This window comes from Lampetra planeri, chromosome 18, assembly GCF_965212315.1.
Source record: "Lampetra planeri chromosome 18, kcLamPlan1.2.h2, whole genome shotgun sequence".
Lineage (NCBI taxonomy): Eukaryota > Metazoa > Chordata > Hyperoartia > Petromyzontiformes > Petromyzontidae > Lampetra > Lampetra planeri.
In genome coordinates this window covers 9,386,892-9,409,475 of record NC_136124.1, presented here as the reverse complement: position 1 = coordinate 9,409,475, position 22,584 = coordinate 9,386,892, and the positions used below count along the sequence as shown (strand labels likewise).

General features: G+C 44.7%; 1 protein-coding gene across 1 annotated transcript; it reads left to right on the top strand.

The window, feature by feature from the left end:
• Positions 1-3,605: 3,605 nt before the first annotated feature.
• On the top strand, positions 3,606-22,574 carry LOC144723622 (uncharacterized). Its single transcript, XM_078602499.1, has 4 exons — positions 3,606-3,786; positions 6,610-6,716; positions 9,815-9,978; positions 13,237-22,574. Exons 1-4 carry the CDS (start codon positions 3,750-3,752, stop codon positions 13,385-13,387), a joined length of 459 nt encoding a protein of 152 aa, XP_078458625.1. The 5' UTR covers positions 3,606-3,749; the 3' UTR covers positions 13,388-22,574.
• The last annotated feature ends 10 nt before the right edge of the window (positions 22,575-22,584 follow it).

Below are 22,584 nucleotides of genomic sequence, written 5' to 3'. Positions count from 1 at the left end.
ACTGAGATAGCTGCTATGGCAGATGCACCATCTGTGCCCCCCCCCCCCCTACTGTGCCAACTTGCTGTATTTTAGCGGCCCGGTGCTCCGCTCATTGTTGTGAGCGTCGCTCCTCTGCCCTCTGTGGTTTCTGGAGGGAGAATGCCTCCAACTGCCCAGAAGCGTCCTTCACGTGAGGCCGATTTTGACACTTGGTTCTAGTCTTCGGCAAGTCCAGTGAGCTCCACATCATCTCATACCACATCAGTCAATCTCTTCTCCAGCCGATGTCGTGCCCGTTTAGACCCCCTCTATCTGGCCCAACAGAAGCTGTGGCTGATCATGCGGGCTACATGACCCAGTCCTGGTCGACCCACATCACCAACCCTATCTGAGCAGCATGGCGAATGCTTAGTTATGGTCAAACAACCTAAACATAACCAACACAAAGCATGGGCAGGACTTCATCCAGCAGTGGACTGCCAAAAGGCTGAGTGTTATTATTTTGTAACAATGAAATTAGGAAATCGAGGATGCATTTATCTTCCCATGAGAATCCGTAACTTGCCACGATTTAATTACAATATTTGTCGAGCAAACTTGTTGTAAAACATATTAAAATAATTGTTAGGACACAACTGGAAAATAAATCAGACGACAGCATGAATAGTTAAGGCAATTATTACGGATTGGCTGCAAAATGATGAAAGAGGCAAATAAGAAAAAAACTTGGAATGATTATGAAAACTGAAATTTTAACGGCAATCTAGTTAGGTTTGCTTGATTGAATGCTACATTTTAAATCCATATTTAACAGTACGATATAACTGAACGGGATGGAAATATGTCAGATTCTTCGATGTTGAGCTATATTGCTGTTTTATCGCTTTTTTGTATTAGTTCTTACAAAAACAGAGATGTAAGTGAAGTTAGCTTGGGTGGTAGGCACGAGATAGGATGTGTTGCATTGTGAGACCGATAGTGATCACTCTGGGGAGGCCTTCATTCAGCAGTGGATCAGAATAAAAATATTGATACTGGAGGAATCCGATGAGCTATAAGCTCTTTCCCACAGACGTCCAGTCGGGCGGATAAGAACGTTACAACAATAAACACAATACACACACGATTGGAGTGCAAAGTACAAGAAAGGCAAAGAAATCACCCAAACACGTACAAACAAAACTAAACCATCCCCATCCTACCAAAGGCCGTTGGATCAGCATAAGCAAAACTCTGGACCGGGTTTTCCGACATTCCAGTTTTTCATCAGCAGCATCAAGCTTGCTCGAACAAATGCTGGCGATGAAGTGCCAGATGTTTGTTTATGGGCAAGGACCCTCTCGCTCTCTGTTATATATAATACACAACACAACAATGAATTACAGACTCACGCAGACCCAGACAGAAAGACCCAGAGACTCACACAGAGACCCGCAGATTTATACAGATGCCAGACTCACACAGATACCTACAGAAAGAGACACCCACAGACTCATACAGAGACCCACATATTTATACAGACCCCAGACTCCCACAGAGACCCGCAGACTCATAAAGAGACCTACAGATTTATACAGACTCACACAGACTTGCAGAAGGCACAAAGAGGCCCAACAGACCGGCACAGATACCCACAGACTCGCAGAGAGGGCCACAAAGATTCCACAGTGAACCCAATGCTCGTGAACTGCTAGATATTTACGAGGCAAAGGGATCTAGCGCGGCCACAAATGACAACTCAACAAAAGTGTATTCTTTGGTTCTTTCGGTAAAGTCACGTAGATAGAAAAATAATAAAATAATTTAAAAAAACCCACGACGTTTCGATCGCAACACAAGCAATCGCCCTCAGGTGAACAAATACAGCAGGCGGACTGTTGAAGAAGAAATATAGCGAGAGAGTTACTGCAGCCACAGGTTATAAATGCTTGGAGTGGGGGGGGCTAGAGATGGAATTTGCAAGTAAATGCAAGATCGCAAAGCCAGGAATACCTCGGCTAATTATTTGTGTATTAAGATTCAACAAAAGTGGCTTATCATTTGGACATTTGTAGCAGCAAAATAATCTAAATAGTCGAAGCGCATGTTTCGTAATGTGGAGGGAGGATTGACCACCTGAAGCCACTACATTCACTCCAATTTAAAATAAAAGTTTCTTGAATCAAATTTCTGCCTAGAACTGAAATACCCCAGGGATCTTCTTTGCCAGTATCAAAATATAACAATAGGGTTTACCCTCATAGAGGTTTTTGGGGTTAGATCGCGTAAATATATAAATGTGTCGTTAAAACAGCCACAAATCTGGCGAAACGTCGTACTCAGATTTACAACTAGCCTGATGAAGCTAGTTGTAATTACTGGCGAAACGTCGTACTCAGATTGTAAATGTTGTGGCTTGGCTCTCCAACACACCGGTGTGCTGTACTAGTGACGCATTGGCCACGTTCTCACCATTGGAACCTCCTTTGCCAGTAGCAAAATATAATTGTTTTTTACCCTTTTATCTGGCAACAAAACTCACACCTTTTTATGCTTACCCTGAGCTCTCATACTCTGATGGTGCATTGTCTGAGTTGTGCGCCTTTTGGACTCATCTGGTCCAACACCATGTGAGACTAGGCTCTAAGAAAAGCTGTCTCGGGTGTGGACCAATCAATTTCAAGGACAGTGCATACATTATCAGAGTTGGTGTTTTTTGTTTGCATTCTGACCGCAGGTATTATGGTCAATGCAAACATGACTCCTTGTAAAAAAAAGGTGGCAGTTTTGTTGCCAGATAAAAGGGTAAAAACCCAATTATCATATGGCCACGTTCTGTTTACGTGACAACCCTTACTAGTTGGCTGTGTCGGGTGGTGGCGGGTTTAACGACACATTTATATATTTACGCAATCTAACCCAAAAAACCTCTATTATGGATATTGGTCGCGAAAGCCTACGTGTTAAACACAGGTGTGAAGATGTTAAAACACCAAAAAGAATGTTTTTTTCAAGGAATCCTGTCCGCATTCACTACCCGTGCTTGTGGCGAGCATGTGTTTTGTTTGAATGTTCACTAGTACGTGTGGTTAATGCAGACAGGATTCCTTGAAAAAAGTATTGTTTGGTGTTTAAACATCTTAACAGCTACATCATTAGACCTCCTTTGTCAGTACCAATATATAATAATAGGGGGTTTCCTCTTTTTTTTCTGCCAACAAAACTGAAACCTTTTTCCAAGGAATCATGTGCGCATTAACCACAATACTTGTTTGAATTTTGTGTGCATTTTGACCACAAATATTGTGGTTAAAATGCACACAATTCCTAGTAAAAAGGTTTCAGTTTTGTTGCCAGAAAAAAAGGGGAAAACCCCTATTATATTAACACCTGTTTTTTTGCCAGAAAGGGTAACACATTGTTATTATATCTAATACATGTATTGTATTGTTATTTAGTAAAATATTAGTCTTGCGCAACTGCGGCTAATGTGCATCGATTAACACAAGCGATCCAATGCTTGCATCGCCAATGGGTATCGATTCCGACCGTTAGGATCCAGTACCGGGCTACACTCCTACGCGCGCCGTTGGGGAATCGAGTCACGAATCGATTGCCGGATCGCTCCATCTGGGTCTCCCACAGAAAGCACCCGCCCGCCATTGGCATTGCCCCCACCAAACATCGCGTTTTGATATCCGCGTTCCCGCGGCGCCATCCTCCGTCATCGGCGGCCGCCGACCATTCCGGACGTACGAGATAGCGTGGCGGCAGCCATCGCGCCCTGAATGTCGCGCGTGCTGTGCTGGGAGGACTTTGTGCAAGGTGCGGTACGGTAGCGGAGGGCAACAGGAGGCGAAGGCGGATTTCATGGATGGTGGTTGGGCGGTAGGGGCGGGGTGTAGGGGCGGGGCTATTGTTAGGGCGGGGCCATTATTCAAGTAGTACGCGCCCTGGAGGATGAATGAGGCATACTCTTAGTTCTTTCGGTAAAGTCACGTAGGTAAAAAAAATGAAATTAAAATTAATAAAATAACGACGTTTCGGAGGCAACACAAGTCTCCGTCATCAGGTGGGACCGTCACAGACAGATTTGTTGCATCAAGTGAGGCAGGGATTCCAAGATGCAAGTTCTTAAATACAAGTTCAAGAGGGGGGAGGAGCTTATCAGAATGTGGTAGCCAATGAATGGAACGTATCTGGAGGGGGGCGGGGCTAAAAGAGGGGACGAGGTGGTGGTGCTGGTGAATTCTAATTAGAGGTACTCTACTTACGAACGAGTTAGGTTCCCAGGGGTCTGTTCGTAAGTCGATTTGCTCGCAAGTCAAACCATTCCAAACACGCACTGCATGTACACTAAACACGGGGATGGCTTGTAAAATTTGTATAAACTCCTGTACATGTAGATGCCACTGGTTCTTCACTTTCTGCAGGTGTAGATGCTACCACCGCCAGCTACTTGCTCGGCGGTTGAACTTACGACTCTCGGTCTGAACAGACATATGGACAGGTTTGTTCGTATCTCGGAAAGTTCGGAGGTCGAATGTTCGTAAGTAGAGGAGTCACTGATGACCTTATAAACTCTAGATTTGAAGCTTTCGTGACTGCAAGGATTCATACTCTTAAGTTTTTTCGGTAAAGTCACGTAACCTACGTGACCTTATAAACGTTCAAGGCGCTTTTACGGACTTGCCATTAGGAGGTGGGGTCGGGTAAAAGATATTGGCTAAGTTAAAAATAGAAACATGCCTTCTTTTGAGAAACAATGTTCAGAATCAGAAAACTGATGAGCCAATGAAGCTCTTTCTCACAGGTGTCCAGTAGGGGGCACGGGGTCAGAAAATTCCAACAACAAACGATACACAAACGATAGGGAGTGCGAACCACAGGAAATGTAAGCGAATCACTAACAATAAATACGCAGAAATAAATAAAGTTAATAAGTAAAATTTACAAAAGTACATCCCAACCGAAACGGACTCCCGGACAGAATTAGTGTTAAGATTATTTTGCTTATTTACCCAGGGAAGTCAAACTGCGTCTCAGTGTTTTCTTCTTTTTTATGAGAGGCCTACCAAGTTTTCGCAGTAGATGGATGATGTTACTCTGTGTAATCGCAATTGAGTAATATGCAGGTAACTTTTTCAGCATTAGGATGTTTTGGCCAATACTCTACCAGTTACATTGTATGCTTTAGCTATGGGATGAAAGATGAGAGGCCGAAGGAAACCCATACAGAACAGGGGGAGAGCAAATTCCACATAGGAACACACCTGAATTGGGATTCGAACCCAGGTTCGTTTTGCTGTGAGGCATAAGTGCTACCATTGCACCACCCTGCCGCCCAGGACTAAAAGATTTGGTGCATGACCGAATTATTAACACATTCCTGCGGAGGGAGCTGGTAGGAACGTTGGGTTGCTCGGTCAATGGCCAGGGTCAACGGCGGCGTGGTGTATTCCGCAAATATGCCCGACTGTGAGGGCGGGCACAAGCCGGCGTGAGTAGGTTAAACGTTGAGTTTTATAAGGGCACCACGGGGTGACCAGCCCCTCCCCACCCAGCCCCACCCCTCCCACCCCCCACCCAGCCCCACCCTCCCCACCCAGCCCCTCCCCACCCAGCCCCACCCCTCCCACCCCCCACCCCTCCCACCCCCCACCCAGCCCCACCCTCCCCACCCAGCCCCTCCCCACCCAGCCCCACCCCTCCCACCCCCCACCCAGCCCCACCCAGCCCCTCCCCACCCAGCCCCTCCCCTCTGCACCCAGCCCCACCCCTCCCATTTTTGGATGCACGACGGACAGACGGACACAATAATCCCCTGTGGGCTAATGTAACCAGGAGGTTCCTACCAGTAACAGAACTAGTGAATGAGTAAACTGGAGCGTGAATGAAATACAATGCCTAATAGTCCCTAAGACTGATGATGGATGCTTGTGTTGCGCCCGAAACGTGATTTATTTTATTTTATACTTACGTGACTTTACCAAAAGAACCAAAGAGTATGGATTCCTGCAGTCACGAAAGCTTCAAATCAAGATAGTCCCTAAGATTGTAACTTAGATTAATTAATAGCTAGGACTGTTTAATTTCCCTTTATGACCAGGATAGTGAATGACTGATCCAGCCAATGAACGAATGAACTAGGCACTAGACATAAACCAGACACGGCTTTTGCACAACTGAATTACTCAAGTGACCCAAATCAAGACACTTACCAAATAACCAATGCTATAAATGAATGAATAGCCTGGACTCAGAATGCTTGAATGCTAAATAACTTTATAGAATAGTGTCTGTAAATGTGTCATAAATGGCCTGGCTTGTGAGTTAATTGGCCAGGGCCCAGAATAAATGCCTTCACCATCAATGGCTCAAGTCCTGAGTAAATTAATATTCCGGACAATTAATAAATTAACCGCTTTCGAATGAGTAAGAGAACTGAGCCATAAATGAGTGGTCTAGTCTCGGCGACCTAGTTTAGTAAACCAGACCATTAAATCCTTAAAATAATCTCATGCTTAGATAGACATTTGTTAGACATGTACGCTGTACAACTTATGATATATTGCGTGCTGTGACATAATTTGGGCATTGAAAATAATTCAAATAATGACAAAAGCTGTTTTTCTTTTTTTGGCACAGCGAACCTCCTTCGTTCCGGCCTGCTGACGGGCGTGGCGCTTATCAGCCGGTACCGAAAGTGTGAATATGCCCAGGGAGACCTCCGCAGCCTGGAACACGCCCCACCGGTAACAGCGCCTCTGCAATCCCTGGGAGCTGGGACAATTGGTCAATTAAGACGAATAATGGACCAACATTTATAATAGATTATGTTCATGTGGTCGTTTTACTCAGGCGTCTTAAAAAATGCCAGCTGCCCTGACAATCCGGGTCTCCCGAAGGCATGAATGAAACCTCATACAATGTCCAGCGTGATGCAGCTGATGATGTCACCAAGCCCTGCCCATCACCTCCCATACAGCAGGAGACATGGGTACACGAGTTATTGGTCGAGTAATCGATTGCTTATATAATGAGTCCCGTTCCTATTCTTAATACCACAATGGGGCGGCGGTAATCGTACCAAGTCGCCCAGATTAGATAAACTCAAGCCTGCTAAGCAAGCCTGTTAAGCAGGCTTGAGCCTGGTTAGGGGCCATCCATTTCGTACGCACCCATGGAGGGGGGAGGGGGGGTTAACCCAAATGCATACGCTTGCATATGGGGGGTCTACTGACAATGTATGTACGCATAGGAAACGGGGGGGGGGGTTGAAACCTCGATAATTTGTCTACATTGGCCTTCAAATGAGTTAGATAGTCCGGCGGTGGACTATCTGTTTGCTTAAACACGTTAATATTATTAATCCTTGATTGCTTCTGCGTGGATTAAATATCGGCCATTTTTATAGGATTCGGTGGGGGGGGGTGTAAAAAGTATGCGTGCGTACAGGGAGGGGGAGGGATCAAGTTTTGACAGATTTTTTGCGTACGTATTAAATGGATGGCGCTTAGTACTTGGATGGGAGACTGCCTGGGAATACCATGTGGTTTAGTGGCTTGGCTTGCCAGGTGGTAAGGAGAGGGCAGTAGAGTATTTGAGCATTACCTCCTCATAGGGTTGATTTTTCTTCAGGCACTCCCAATTTCATTCAGAATTTACAGAAATTAAGTAGTTTTCAAGTTCAAGTTTCATTTATTAGGTAGAGCCCTGTGAGCCATGCGGCTCTTGAGTCGGGTGCAACCGCAACAAACAAAATATGAACAGAGAGCATCTTAAAGCGACGACGCACAACAGCAACATCCTGGATAAACCAGCAAAAAAAGTATGCAAAAATCCCAGTGTGATACAAGTCAAACAATAACAACCATAAGACAATTTAGATTAAAGTTATCAGGCCAACTCCGCACTACCGCAAGAAACATGGCTTAACCATGTTTTTGAAATCACCAAAATAAAGCTATAAAAACAATGTAACAACAGTAATCATAGGAACTGTGATTCAAATTTAACAATAAACGATATACATTACATGTACGACCAAACTTGCAGCCATAGCTAGCAGCATGAGTCACTCCCAGTGTATGATGTGTGAGTGAGTCAGTGATAGTGTAAGTGAGTGTATGATGTGTGAGTCAGCATATGATGAGTGAGTCAGTGTATGATGTGTGAGTGAGTCAGTGGTAGTGTGAGTGAGTGTATGATATGTGAGTGAGTCAGCGTATGATGAGTGAGTGTAATATGAGTGAATCAGTGTATGATGAGTGAATGGGTCAGTGGTTGTGTGAGTGAGTGTATGATGTGTGAGTGAGTCAGTGTATCACGGCCTCCTCCACGCCATCGCGGCCTCCACGCCATCACGGCCTCCTCCACACCATCACGACCTCCTCCACACCATCACGGCCTCCTCCACGCCATCACGGCGATGTATCACCGTGATGGCGTGGAGTAAGCCATAATTTTCTAGTGGTAGAAATATTTATGTTCCAAGGACCAGTTTCTTCAAAAGATAACCATTTTTGACAGCTCGTTTCCAATTAATTGGTGATATGGCTTTGAGCCAGTAGATGGAGCCAGTAGTCTTAGCACTCAAGTAATTCATCACGGCCTCTTTGCTTTACAGTACCACAGCTATGTTAACTGCTTGCTGAGCGTGCACCTTACGCTAAACAACGTAATGTGTAATGCCACTGTTACTTAAAATTGTCTAAGGAATATAGACCTGGTGGCAACCGTTGATGGAGGTTGGGGAATGTTAGGTTTGCGGAGTCGGCATGACCAGAGACAATGCTGTAGCTCTGCATTATTCAGCAAAGTAGACGTGGCAGTTCCATTACCTTGCTTATATTTTACATTAAAACACAGCGCATTGCGTTCCGTATAGCGATGCTGCCTTGAGGCTCAAGGTGACACCTTGATAGAGATTATTTGCAGACCCCACATCCTAAATATTAACCTTTTATCTTCTTGACATTCACATGTTTGTATAACTTATCACTGTGATCATAAATGGTACGTTTAAAATCAGTGGCTCCATGTTCACATGTGCATAGTATGATGCCGTTTTCTGTTGGTGACTCGACCCTTGGCAGAAATTCCACATTACTGTGATGGGGCTCAGTTTTTCGACAAATTGACTATTGACCTCCCAGAACATTGCACTTATTTATTAATCGACCTTGGAGGGAATGTGGGCTGATTCAAACCCTGGCCAGGATTTGAATTCTCCATAACCAGATTATGTCCAAGCACTCTACTGCAACACCATGCAGCCCAATTAACATAACATGTTAGTGCAGCTTCAACAAAATGTACAGAAAAAAGCCCTATAGACAAATATTGAATTTTAGTCACGAACAAATACATTACCCACTGGGTGACCCAGCAGTGCTTGCCGGGTGTTGTATTTGTGGGACTGACTGCGAGTTGCCAGTTCGCAGAGCTGAGTGTATAGCCCATCAAATTTGTGGGTTTTCTCCAAGTTCTCCAGCTGCCTCCCACATGAAGCCAAACACTAATTCACGGTATTTGCCAAATATACTAATACAGAACCCTCCTGAAAAGGAGCCTTGGGATTCAGAGAGGCTTTCTTGGGTAAAATTATTGGCATTATTAAATACTGCCTTGATACATGCTTGCAAGGGAATATATGTAAGGGAAAACATGTCATTTTTTTTATTTTTTGCATATCAAACTGCCAAGACATCATTAAGCTCAAAATGAACACAAAATCAATTAATAATGCTTAAGAACAAAGACGGAGAACAAATGGAGCGCAAAGCGCGCTGAAATCTGTATTGACGGGTCCGCTTGGCTTGCCCGCCGGGGGTTTCGTGTCTCTCGCCAGGAGGTGCTGCAGCAGTTCACGGCCGCCTTCGGGCATCGCGTGGCGACGGCCTCGGCAGCAGCAGGTGGCGAGACAGACGACTGCCGGGCGCGCTCGTTCACCGTGCCCTCCGCGGGCGACGGGCCGGACCGCGTGCTGCACGTCTACTACCAGACGCCCAGCAGGTAGCCAACCGTGCGTCATAAACCCACCCCCTCACCCCCCCCCCCCCCCCCCGTCATCCCCTACATACGTTCAGTGCAACGCAACTAGACTTGGGAATGTCCGATTTATTTAGAATTTGTTCAACAAGCATGACTGCCGATGCGACGCTGAAGGTCGAAACCGGCAGAGACTAAATAAATGCTGCTTGATATTGGTCTGGAAAGCCAATAGGCCGATGGACTGAAGCATATTTTCATTGTGCAGTGTATGCAGCAGTCTTGGTGTCATAGTAACAAAGATTCACAAAGACAAAGATCCCCCGTGTAGCCTTAACAGACTGTTGGGGCAAGTGCTGTTAGCGAGCACCTATGAAGGCCGGCACGGCACATGAGGGGGTGGGTGGGTGGCCAACACCGCCTTTGTCTCCCTAGTGGAAATGTTTGTATACATCGCACTAGGTACTCAATTGAGGCCGAGTCGACCTTAGGGAGGCCCAGGACCCATAAAAATAATTGTGACTGGTGTTGGCCGTGAGTCGCAATCGAACTGGGGTCGCCGGGTTTATAGCGCAGCACGCTAACCACTACACTACCGCTCCCCAGTCACAGTACCACAGTCTTAATATTCTCACACACAGAACAGACTTATGCGTATATTTGCTTTTATCCATAATGTTGTATGGCATTGCATAATCAGTTGTGCGATCATTTAAACAATCGATTATCGACTATTGGTTTGAAATCACGACTTAAACGGATAACACGAAGACAGTTTGAAAAAAGTCTCACCCTCTGTTCACAAGTGTGCCGCTTAATGGATGGTGATGGGCCAGTCTTGGTCACATCATTGGCGTCATCAGCCTCCTCGCAATTGGCGTGGCCTTTAGGGGCTTCTCACTTTCGGGTGGCGGAATGTCGGGGCAACCGGTGTTTCATCAACCTATCAAAAAAGGTCAACTACAATCTCGAGTTCATTTATAAACTTAATCGACTTTTGTTGCACGCTAACCCAGTATCCCAGCTGCTGTCAGAAACAATGATGCATAGGCAAACTGAACTTTCATTCGAATGTGAACTTGCTGCCGTATTCACATAAGAGGCCACCTATTTGTGAATCCATCATTTGACTGCAATACATCAATTTGGACAGGTGGCATTGCTGGCAGAGCTCTTGACTAACAATTGTAGTTCAATTCCCATTGGGGGATTCACTCATCCCAACAGTGCAAATAAAGTGAGTGCTAGTTGGCGAGACATCTACTACATCAGCGTCTGTTGAAGAGGATTGGCCCTTTCCATGAAAATGTGGAGTTTAGTACTGCCCCCAATGCTTTTTTGAATTTATATGACTTAAGTACAAATACCCCATTTACAGTGTGATACAACCATAACACACAGTTATTTATTTTTTTTGGAATGTTTTAAGACACGGCTTGTTCTTGGCCAGGATCATTTCATGGGAGAACTAATTGGTGCGTGCGTTAACCTTGAATGTGACGGCACTCCTTAGCCTCCTCTTGCATAGCTTGCCATGGGAGCTTTACCATCTGCCAAGCAAGCAGATGCAGCGAGAACTTTGATTCTCTCAGCCCTTCGCATCTTTTTCTTCATCGTGCTGCTGCATAGGGCCAAACGACAATATTTTGGGCTTATGATGCACCGTTGTGATGGCGAACATTTACATGCAAATTGATGGACATACAGTTGTACCTTTCATGCTGATAAAATTCATGGGAGGTGTTTTGTTCCTCTGGGCATGAACTGCCACATAGCAATACTTGGCAAGTAATAATATGAAAACTAAGAATAGGTTTTACCCTGTCTGGCAATAGAATAGGCGTTAAGATATTCAAACACCAAATAGAAACCTTTTCATCCTTTGAATCTGGAAAAAACGTCCCATGATAATCATATTAAATTGTCTGTTTACCCAGCCAAGCTTGCTCAGTCTTAAGATATGTTAAGGAAGTTCCTACTTTGTATGCCTTTGCTTTTGAGAGGAAGCCTGATTGCTTGGAATCACTGAAATTCTACACTGGTCATTCATAAGCTACTTGCTCGACTGCCTCTTACAGGCACTGCCTTGTCGCCCTTCATGTGGGTGTCTAGCACAAACCCCATCTATGCATGATCCAACGACTCCGATGTTGTGAGTTTGCAGGTATGCATTTGAGCCGATGATGGTGATGATGAAAACATATATATACAGACCTCCGTTCTGTGTCTGCAATTGGACTGGTGTTGACCTTGTGAATCTCATCAGCTTGTTAAACAATATACTATGTCCTCAAAGATAATTTGTTAAAGACTACAATATATTACATTTGAAATCGAGACAGAACGGAAGTCCATTTCTACGTGGAAGTGTATTTTTTTTTATCTCCACCTATTTTTATTTCGATTATGCTTTCAGCATCATATGGTGAAATGAACTATCCTTTTGGATCTCTCCACTGCAAAGCCCTTCATGTTAGAGGACAGGTCACTGAAGTGGATATCACAGAGCTACCTCTGAGATCCATTTAAGCTCAAAGGGCAGTGGCTCTGAACTGAGACTGTCAACACATCACACTTGAGAACCCGGTGTAATCACAGAGGACAGCTTGGATTCGAACTTAGGTTTCCCAACGGTGCCAGCACAACCCAATGATCTCTGAGCCTCCCAGCTAATCTCTGTGCTTATTATAACACGCTTTTATTTTACTCACTCCGTCTGTTGTCGTATCCTCAAAAAATCTTGTAACTCAATTTTTACCCACTTCCCAATGTGTTATCGACTGCAAACTTAGTATACTTATATTCTATCATTAAAAAATTAAGTATATATATTTTTTTACATTTTACACGCTTTTATTTAACTCTGTTGTCGTATCCTCAAATCTTGTAACTCAATTTCAACCGTCTTCCCAATGGCGTATCGACTGCAAACTTGGTATAGGTATGTCATACTGATGACAATACTATATTCTATCATTAAAATTTAAAATAAATATTTTTTTACATTATTTTTAAAATGTTATGTTTCGGCTTGGGTCTAATTGTCCACGCTCAACTCACGTTGCCTGTAAATCACCACGGTCCCTTACTCTATGGCAAGCTTTAGGGCCACTTTCTGGAGTCGTGGAGTTCTGCCATTACAAATACGGTACATTTCATTAAAGTGTGTTTAAAAAAAAAGTATTTTTTAATATTTTATTTATCCATAGTGCTCCACAACAATGCACAATGGGTGTGTCTACTCTTAATTATGAAAATTCATGTTTCACCCCTTACCCACAGCTGCTACGTAGCAGCGCGCGGGCGGCAAAGGGGAGGCCTTCTTGCCTGCTCGCTGCCCTACGGTGTGTTGCTGTGCAGTCATGCCCAGCCCTTCCCAGCCAATCAGGTGGCCACGCTGGTGGAGGGCGTGGCCGACAAGCTTCGCCTGTGAAGGTGACCCCAAGGCTCAGCTACCGCCCAGATCCCCGCAACCAGCTGCGTCTCTAGGAGATCGTTACGGAAGAACACGGGTGGCAGTTATGTTGTAATTGTTAGTTTTAATATTGGATGGTATTGGAAACGATTCAACAATGCTGGCATTGTATACATATGTACTTTAGAGAGGTTATAGTGTTCGCTTGCTTTTAAGAGTGTTGGACAGCGCTTGGTGGTCCAGAACCAGCGGTGGAAATTTCACGTTTTTATGGTGTTCTTCCCATAGGAAAGCGGTTCCTAAACTTTGGGTCCTGACACCAAATTGGATCATCTCATCAGACGATGGGGTCACGAGAAATTAAGAACAATCCTGCTAATCTCATACTCACGAATAGAAAGTTTTGGTAGTATAAAGCAAAACGAAGGTCTGGAGAGAGACGTCTCAGACAATTCTAACAAGCAATGTTTTTTCAGGTTGGTAAGCCCAAAACATATCCACCATTCAGAGAGCTGTACAAACAGACCTTTGCTTATCACTACCCCGTAGAATGCAGATTCGTTATCACGCTCTTTTTACTGGAGAACATTTTAACGAAAAAAATTAAGAAAATCCAGCCAATGAGAGCGACGTACGCTCTGAGGCAAGCTGCGGTCGCCAGTTTAACAACAACAGAAAACACGCCAGTCCGCCTTGGTCTCTCTCTGCCTTATTTTCTTGTGTTTTTGTAAGCATTGTAGACCCATAATGTCTGGATAAAGAACTATAAGTGTTAGTGCTTGAAATGTGACCAAAGTGGCAAGGAAAAGTATCACTTTGGATGTTAAAATGCAAGTGACACGGCGGGTCGAGGTGGGTGAGCATCAGGTGGATGCACTGGTGAGTACAGTAAATAATATTGACTGATTTTATCATACTAATTTATTATTTTTATTATTATCTCTATTAACAATACCCCAATGAAGCCCTCATATATTGCTAATATATAAGATATAATGCTGTTGGGAACGCATCTCCATATATACAATGGTATAATGGCCCCTTTTAGCGGTGATTCCATTAGTGCTCACTTCTCCTGGAAACGCATCTTGAGCATTAAGCGAGGTCTAAGTGTATACGATTTAAGTCGGATCATATACCTTTCTGATTGGTTTAGATGTTTGTGCATTGTGGGAATCGGAGTTTGTTCCATCTGAGCTAAAGAACTGAGCGCAGAACTTGGTGAGATAATCCAGCAGGCCACTTCATTTGTGAACTGCATTTAAAACCTCATCTGCTCTGCGCACGTCTGTTTAAAAATTGGTGTGAAGACATGGGGTTTGGTCATGATGTGTGTTGTTTCACACCCGAGGTTCGCTGGTTGTCGAGAGGAAGGGTGTTGGAGAGATTATTTTTCTTCTAAGTGAACTGCTCTTATTTACAACGGACGTCCAAAAGATGGAATGTGTTGATCTTATCTGCGATCAGCAGAAGATGTGTCTTCCTTACTTATGTCACTGACATATTTAGGAGACTAAATTAACTGAATGCGAGGGTGCAAGAAAACAACACAAGCATCATTCAAATGAGTGTTTGAATCAAAGCATTCATAGGAAAGCTTTCTTTCTGGAAGACACATTTATTGTAGTTGAGCAACTGCTCCTTCACTCAACTTTCAGGGTTTATGTCTTACAATGAAATAGATAAGTGCCCCACTCAGTTGATGGCTAATCACCTCAGCTGCATGGAAGCACACTTCTCAACCTCTTTCCATGATCTGGATGTGACAGACTTTAATTGGGTACAAAACCCATTCAATGCCAGCCTGCAACAATGGATCTGCCCCGCAGCTAAAATCGAACAGCTCATTGAAATTTCACGTGATCGGCTTTTGCACACGACACAGTCCCTAGCTCTTCTTCCAGAACTCTGGCTTACTGACGAAAGCATATCCCTGAAATATCAATGCATGCCTTGAAACTGACGGTGCCCTTTGCAAGCATGTACATGTGTGAAGCCTGAGTCAGCGCACGTGTTTGCATCAAGTACAGATCAACTCTGGATGTCACCGCTGAGATTAAATGTGCAGTATCAACCACACCACCAGATTTTGAGAAGCTGCGTCACATGTCTCAAGCCCGTGTGTCTCACCAGACCTGGCGAGCATATCAGATCGTTACTTAATCAACACGTCGTTTCATATTTGTGCAACATATTTAGTGACTTGATTGACACGTTTTTAAATTATGGTCATTGTCGGGGTCATATTAATTTTCTTGCATTAAAATGGGGTTAAAGTGGGAAATAGTTCGGGAATCCCCTCCACAAGTGTGGTAATCATTACCGTGACTGCTGAGGTTTGAAATGCTAATTCAAACCCAGATATGGATTTGAAAGCATAACCATTAATGAGAAAAATTGAGCATTTTGCCAACAACATTTCCAGACAGTAAAAATTTGGCAATCAAATTAATAAATGTAATTTGTAAATATATCAAAACACAGCACGTGTGGTCAGCGCTTTCAGTACGTGAACTCAGCTCTGCTACCCGTCCATTATAAACCTAATAAAAAACAATCAGATTCTGAGGACATTTGTCATGTGCACAACTCACACCGTGTCAATTCCAGATGGCCTTCGGTTTATGACCGAGGGAATATTATAGCTCGCACACCAAGTGAAAGTTAAGTGGTGCTTCCTTTAGCTTGCGTAATAGTTTTTTGAGTGTGTGGTTGGCAACTTGTACATTTACTCCCCTCATTTTCAGAATTACCCATTGTTTCAGTTACTGCCGATTGCATTGAGCAAAAACAGTTCATCAAACCACTAAAAGCAGCGTCGGCGGCATCGGAGGTATGTGAATGGGCTCTCTCTGCTACAACCATTGTGAAAATAGCACACAGATTGCGCTGCAAGTCAACGAGAGATCCAGATGGGCACCAGCATCAGCCGACATATCAGAACTAGCCGGAGCGGTGAGTTGGCCTGCCGGTGGTGTTCCGGCAGGCGCAACCACCTTCACCGCCGAGAGGGCCCTCTGACCCGACAGCTTGGCCAGAGTAGGCGACATAGTTGACGCTGCAGGGCAAGTGCATTGATCAAGCGTAGGTGGATCTTTGCCAATATGCTCGGATGGTCAAAGGAGAGATTTGGGAGCAGCAACAATGCCACAGGCCTCCTCTCAGGGGCTTATTCCCCTCCTAGATGACTCGCCCTTGTGCACCAGAGGGCATGGTGAGACCTCCTAGACCAACAATGTCTAGCAAGGTAAAGCAGCAGTTATTCGAGCCAAATCGGACAAGGCCGTCCCACCAGCGAGAAGGGGGACAGCGATAAGGGGACATGCAAGCGTCGTGCAGAGACGGCAAACCGCAAGAAGGGTAAACCGCAAGAAGGGTAAATTTTGCGGCAGGGACACGTGAAGCGACACCATTCACCATTTTACACCGCCAGGCTCGAGCTTCTCTAGGCTCTTTATCAACCACCTCATCATGGTCCTCCTCTAGAGAAGAGGTGACCGGTCCTCTCGAAAAAAAGGTTGATATATTCCTCCAGTGGGGGGCGATGCACATGGAACCCCTTAACAGGAGACTTTTTTCAAAAAGATTGGAGGACATTCAGAAAGCGCTTATGTACAGGCCTCAGGCTCAGTGACAAGGCTGGGGGGAAGGAGGAGAAGAAGGATTTGTTGTGGAAAACCTACGCCTTTTACTTCTCTTTAGACTCGTATGTGATTTGAAACGATAGGACATGATTGGGAGAAGCCGGCCAAGCCCTTATGAGTTCAGAAAATCCTAGACTGGCTGTATTTAAGTTGGAAAAAGTTAAGCTTGCGGTAAACTACAAACTATTTGAAACTATAAACTATTTACATTTTACCAGGTAAGGCTCACTTTTTCAGAAGCGACCTGGCCACAAATGATAAGTCAAGCAAGTGGCTTATGATATGGACATGTATAGCAGCCACAATATAAGGACATGTTTCTAAATGTGGAGAGATAAACCGGAGGACCCAGAGAAAAATCCAAGCGACCACGGGCAGAACATGCAAAATCCAAATATTCAGGCGTCGTGGTTGGGATCAAACCCACAACCTTCTGTATACCAGGCAAGGTAGTTAACATCTCGCCACCGTGGCGCCCTGTTGTGCCGAATGTGGATGCACCAATGGTGTCCAGGGCTCTTCCACACAGGGCTATGTATTTGGTGGATCCTTCGATAGTTCTGTAGGATGCCCCAGATCAGCTCCTGGACACGGAGGCGATGTAGATGCACAGGGCATTGGGCTGTAGCTTACATTGCTTACACTGGTACGTTTATTTAGAGGGTTTTAGGTGAGATGAACCACAGACGCTAGGCTAGATATCCACAATCGATCAAGCTTGTGTGTCAGGAGCAGCAGTTTTCATAAGGGGCACTCTGGCTGAAGAATTTGTGGCTGCCACCATACATGAAGACAACATTGACCCAAGTTCACTTTGAGGGATGTTTGCTTTTCAGCAAGAAAGCTCGGGACCTGCTGCATGAGTACGAGAAGGATCTGGAGGATTCGTAAGCCTTTTTTGTTCTATAAGGAGCCAGTTTTGTCTTGGAATTGGGCAAAGTATGTTTGTCCAGTGATTCTGATCAATATTTTAAAGAGGAAGATGGAATGAAAGGGTGCAGCCTCGGAGGAGAGATTGAGAGCATTTCCTCTTGGTGGCAGATGAGTAAAATCTTAAGTGGTCGGAAACCAGCTGCTCAAGAAGGCTCGAGAATGCAAATAGCAAGACTTCTGGAAATTGGGATGCTGAGACAGTGGAGTCATTGGGCCCGTGGTCAGGGCTGTGCAGAAAGAGGATTGGATCGACTCAAATCACCTTCACATGCCAAATCACAGACCATCATACGTTTTTATCCTTTCACTGTGAGCTGCTGATATACGCAATCCAGCGTTTAGGCCATTTGATTTGGTGCATCGCCAAAGGTGTTCCCGAATATTTTGTTGGTGCGTGTGGGGGGCCCTTTGCAAGAACGGTAACCACACATACCCACAAGCAGCCTTGCTAAACATTCTGAATTGCCAGATCACACTCGAGCTGTCCTTGACACATCGAAGCATAATGTTCGACACGGGTGTACAACAGGAAAGATTAGTTTTTTTTTATCGTTGATAAAAAATCACTAACAATTCAACTACAAGCAACAAAGATACTGCAGGCGAGGAGGGGACAATGGCAAAGAATTTCGTGATTTTGTTGGGTCGAATGGTTTCCACCATGGAAGATATCCCCTGGCCCAGACTGAGAATGAGGGCCCCTTGATTTGTTTTTCCTTTGTCATTGGGATCCCTTGGAGGGTGACATCTCGTCAGGACCATATCACTCAATAAATGTTGTTGCTGGGTTCATAGTACACTGCACTAACCACTGCACTATCACTGCCACGCATTATGCCCAATGTGGACCCCAAAAACGGAGGTGAGGCTGCTCCCAGAGGATTTAAATTTTATTGAACAGTGTGACTAAATGAGATTTGCCGAGCTGTAGCCTGGAGTTATTTTTTTCTTTGTTCATTATTATCAGCTGGATACATTGGCCTCCTCCACTCCTGGGAAGTGAGCTTCAGGAGAAGTGTGCCCCTGGTCTGTGGTCCAGTATGGAGTTGATGTCACATTGCGAGTTAATTTTCCCTCCCTTTATTAATGTTTTCCCTCTTTCAGGTGTTCCTAGCATATTCACGGATGCCAAGGTAAACACGGCTCTAGCATGCACATTATCCATGATAATTTTTTTTAGGTTAGATCACGTAAATATGAATGTGTTGTTAAACCCGCCACCACCCGGCACAGCCAATTAGTAAGGTTTGTCACGTAAACAAAACGTGCCAATTGGTTACTAGTACAGCAACACCGGTGTGTTGGAGCGTAAACCCACAACATTTACAATTCGAGTAGAACGTTTCGCCACTGATTACAACTAGCATCATCAGGTGAAAGTCAGAGTTGTGTAAAAATCTTCCACACATGCCGTCCTCTTGTTTTTGGAGAGACAACTGTTTTTTTTGCTGTTCAGCTTTTGCTCGTTTGTTGTTGAGTTGTGTTAGCTCTTGTTTATATTTTTTCCGTGTTATGTGTGTGTGTGAGTTTGCTGTGTCACTTGCCTCAAACTGGCTATGGCCTGCCACCGAAATGGAGGGTCAGTCAGAAGTGACGCCGCGTTTGCTGTGCATATTGAATCATGCGCTTCGGACCGTGTCGACAAATGCCTCACAAAAGCCAGTGTTGCCCATAGTGCTCTCAAGCCTTGCACATCCGTAACTTGTTCACACGAGAATATGCAATAAATGTTCTATGGAGTTACGAGTGCTCCAATACGTTTTTCGGCACATTTTCACGTGAAAAGTATTTCTCAGCTAACGCGTAGTAGTAGGCTTCCGCGAACAATATTATCCATAAGTCGTTTTTGGGTTAGATCGCGTAAATATAAATGTGTCGTTAAACCCGCCACCACCCGACGCGGCCAATTAGTAAGATGTGCCACTTAAACAGAACGTGCCAATTTGTTACTAGTGTAGTGGGTGCAATTGAGGCATACACTTGCACTTGGAGGCAACACGGTTTATTAACAGGTAACTCCTAATGTTTAATGGGATAACGACATAGGTTGGTGACCACCGTGCCTAACTAACTCTCGAGGGGATAGCTATATAACCGGACCAGGACACCTTAACAGGTTGCCTGGTCCATGGACGGAGACTGGATACCGAGGACCGCAGAGGCTTCATTCCCAGAGTTGAACAGCCCAGATCCCTCTCGGAACTTGGCTTCTAACTGCCGCGGCGTGGCCAGCTCCCCCCTTGGCCACGCCTCCTTCTAGATCCTTCGGGAGGGCCCGGGTTCCACATCATGTGACTCTCGTACCCCCCTCTGGGGGTCCCCCCTGCGTCTGGTCACGTGCCCACGTGACCAGACGCAGCCCCAGGGTATCATGCCCTGAGCCGACCTCAGTGACACCCAACCCTTGCCCTCTAGTGAGGCATGCCGTGCCATGCTCACATACAGTACCCGTTAATGATCGGTACTGTCGGTACACAGTAGTGACACCATTAATGTCACTACACTAGTATAGCACACCGGTACGTTGGAGAGTAAACCCACACCATTTGCAATTCGAATACGACGTTTTGCCAGTAATTACAACTAGCATTATCAAGCGACAGCCAGATTTGTGGAGAAATCCTCCTGTTTCGTTCTTAAATAATGACATTTATATTAATGCGATCTACCCCAAAACCTCTATTAACTTATTTCTCGTTTGTGGCGTCTGCAAGATAATGGCACACAACAATTGTGGCAATGCAGCAGTCAATAAAACAAGAGTTTAAATAAATATTGGCGCTGTGTATTTGTGTCACGCATGAGTCTGTGTGCGCATGTGCTCTTTTTAAAGCAGTTTAAAACAATATAAAAACGCATTAAGTGTTACTTTTCCATTAGTCTCTCCTCCCACGTCTCCGTTTGGGACCACAAGTTTACAAGCACTTGAAGATGGTGCATTGTTTAATTGCAGTTATAAACATTACACGTGTATCCCTGTGTGTTCAGGGTTGTAATTATGTAAAGGCCACATAATTATTTTCATTTCATACCGAGTTTGTTATGGGGTCATGCATAATTATTTCCATGCTACAATTTGCCCACAGACACGCTGAGGACCGGATAACGAATCCTAAATTAATGGTATTTTAACAAATAAGTGTTACTAAAAACAGTAATCATTAAATCAGGTTCAAAATTGAGGTTTCACGCAATGTGTATACCAAAACACAGGCTGAGACTGGCGTGTTACATCAGCCTATCTCGCTATTTTGCGTTAAAACTTATCACCAGTAGGTCGTTCGTGACACCCAACATTTTTCAGAACGTACTTCAACAAAAATGTGTTCCGTATATGTATGCATTATAAGACAAAACCACACATGATAATCGTCATCTAGCCATGCGGCTATTTGATAAAGCAACAATACTTGTTACTTCATAATAATAATGAGACTAAACAATACGGACAAGCATGTTTTGTAGATTAACCCGCGTTCCCCTACGACTTATTTTATTATACCAGTCCCCTTGAACACACCAACAACAGCCTGGCAAGCGCACTTGATTTCACAGCCTTAATTTAATTTTCCTAATCAAGGCAATACAGGCTGTAATTGCATGAGCGCCACGGCCGCTAGCTCGGCCAGAGCCTATCAAAAATGTCCTGAGCAATAGCGTGAGACCGGGGTGGCTCGCCTGCGTGGACTCTCAGTGGAGTTTTCCAGACGCCGGGAGCGCTAAGCCTTGGCCGCCTGTCTTGAAAAACTCACCCCGAATGAGGACTCATTTGGATGAGCGTGCATACAATGGGCCTGCTTTTCCTCGCGCTTTCTCCCCCCACCCCGCCCACCACCACCATCCCTCACGACCCACTCGTCACCGTAGCCCGCAGCTCTCTGTGAGCAAACGCAGGCAGTAACATTGCCAAGACAGATCACGCCGTGCCAAACGGAGGCTGTTGAATGGCGAGCTACGATGTGCAGTGCTCGGTTATTTTGTCCTTTGTATTTCTTTGTTGCAGCGATGGCTGTCAAACTTTTACGTGCAATCCTGGGCAGCTCTTAAGTGGCTCGGGGCCGGTGGGGGTTTGCTGGGCAGGAGGAGAAATCAGACGATTTTGAGATGTTCACAACTTAGGTGGGTGGCGTGAATTGTCAGGAAGAGGTCGGGGGGGAAAGGTCGTTCAAATGTTCCTCGAGTTGCTTTTGTTCAGGTTTCTTTTTCTCCAGCATCGACCAAAGAAAGTTTAAACTATAGCACAGGTCATCATCACCTTGTGCTCCCTACATCACCACGAGCGTGCAGTTTCAATCCATAACTCAGACTAATAGGCCAAGGGCCCAATCATTCTGATGCGTCTATTGCTTTCGGAGATCCCCCTTGTGGGTGAATGCTTTCCCGATTTAATAAAGTTTTTTGTCATCTTGTCCACGCATATTTTCGCGCACAGCTGCTATCTCTTTGGGTGGTTTCTGTGATTATACTTCACGCGTTAAAGATGTGCACTTAAGTAGCCACCTGTTGTTGCCGTTGTTAGAAAGAAAAACAACTGGATGAACAGTATGAAAATTAACATCCCTGGCTTGTAAAATTGAAGTGTGTCGTTTTTTTCACGAAGCATGTAAATAAAAATAATGATATGCTTTACAAGATGTA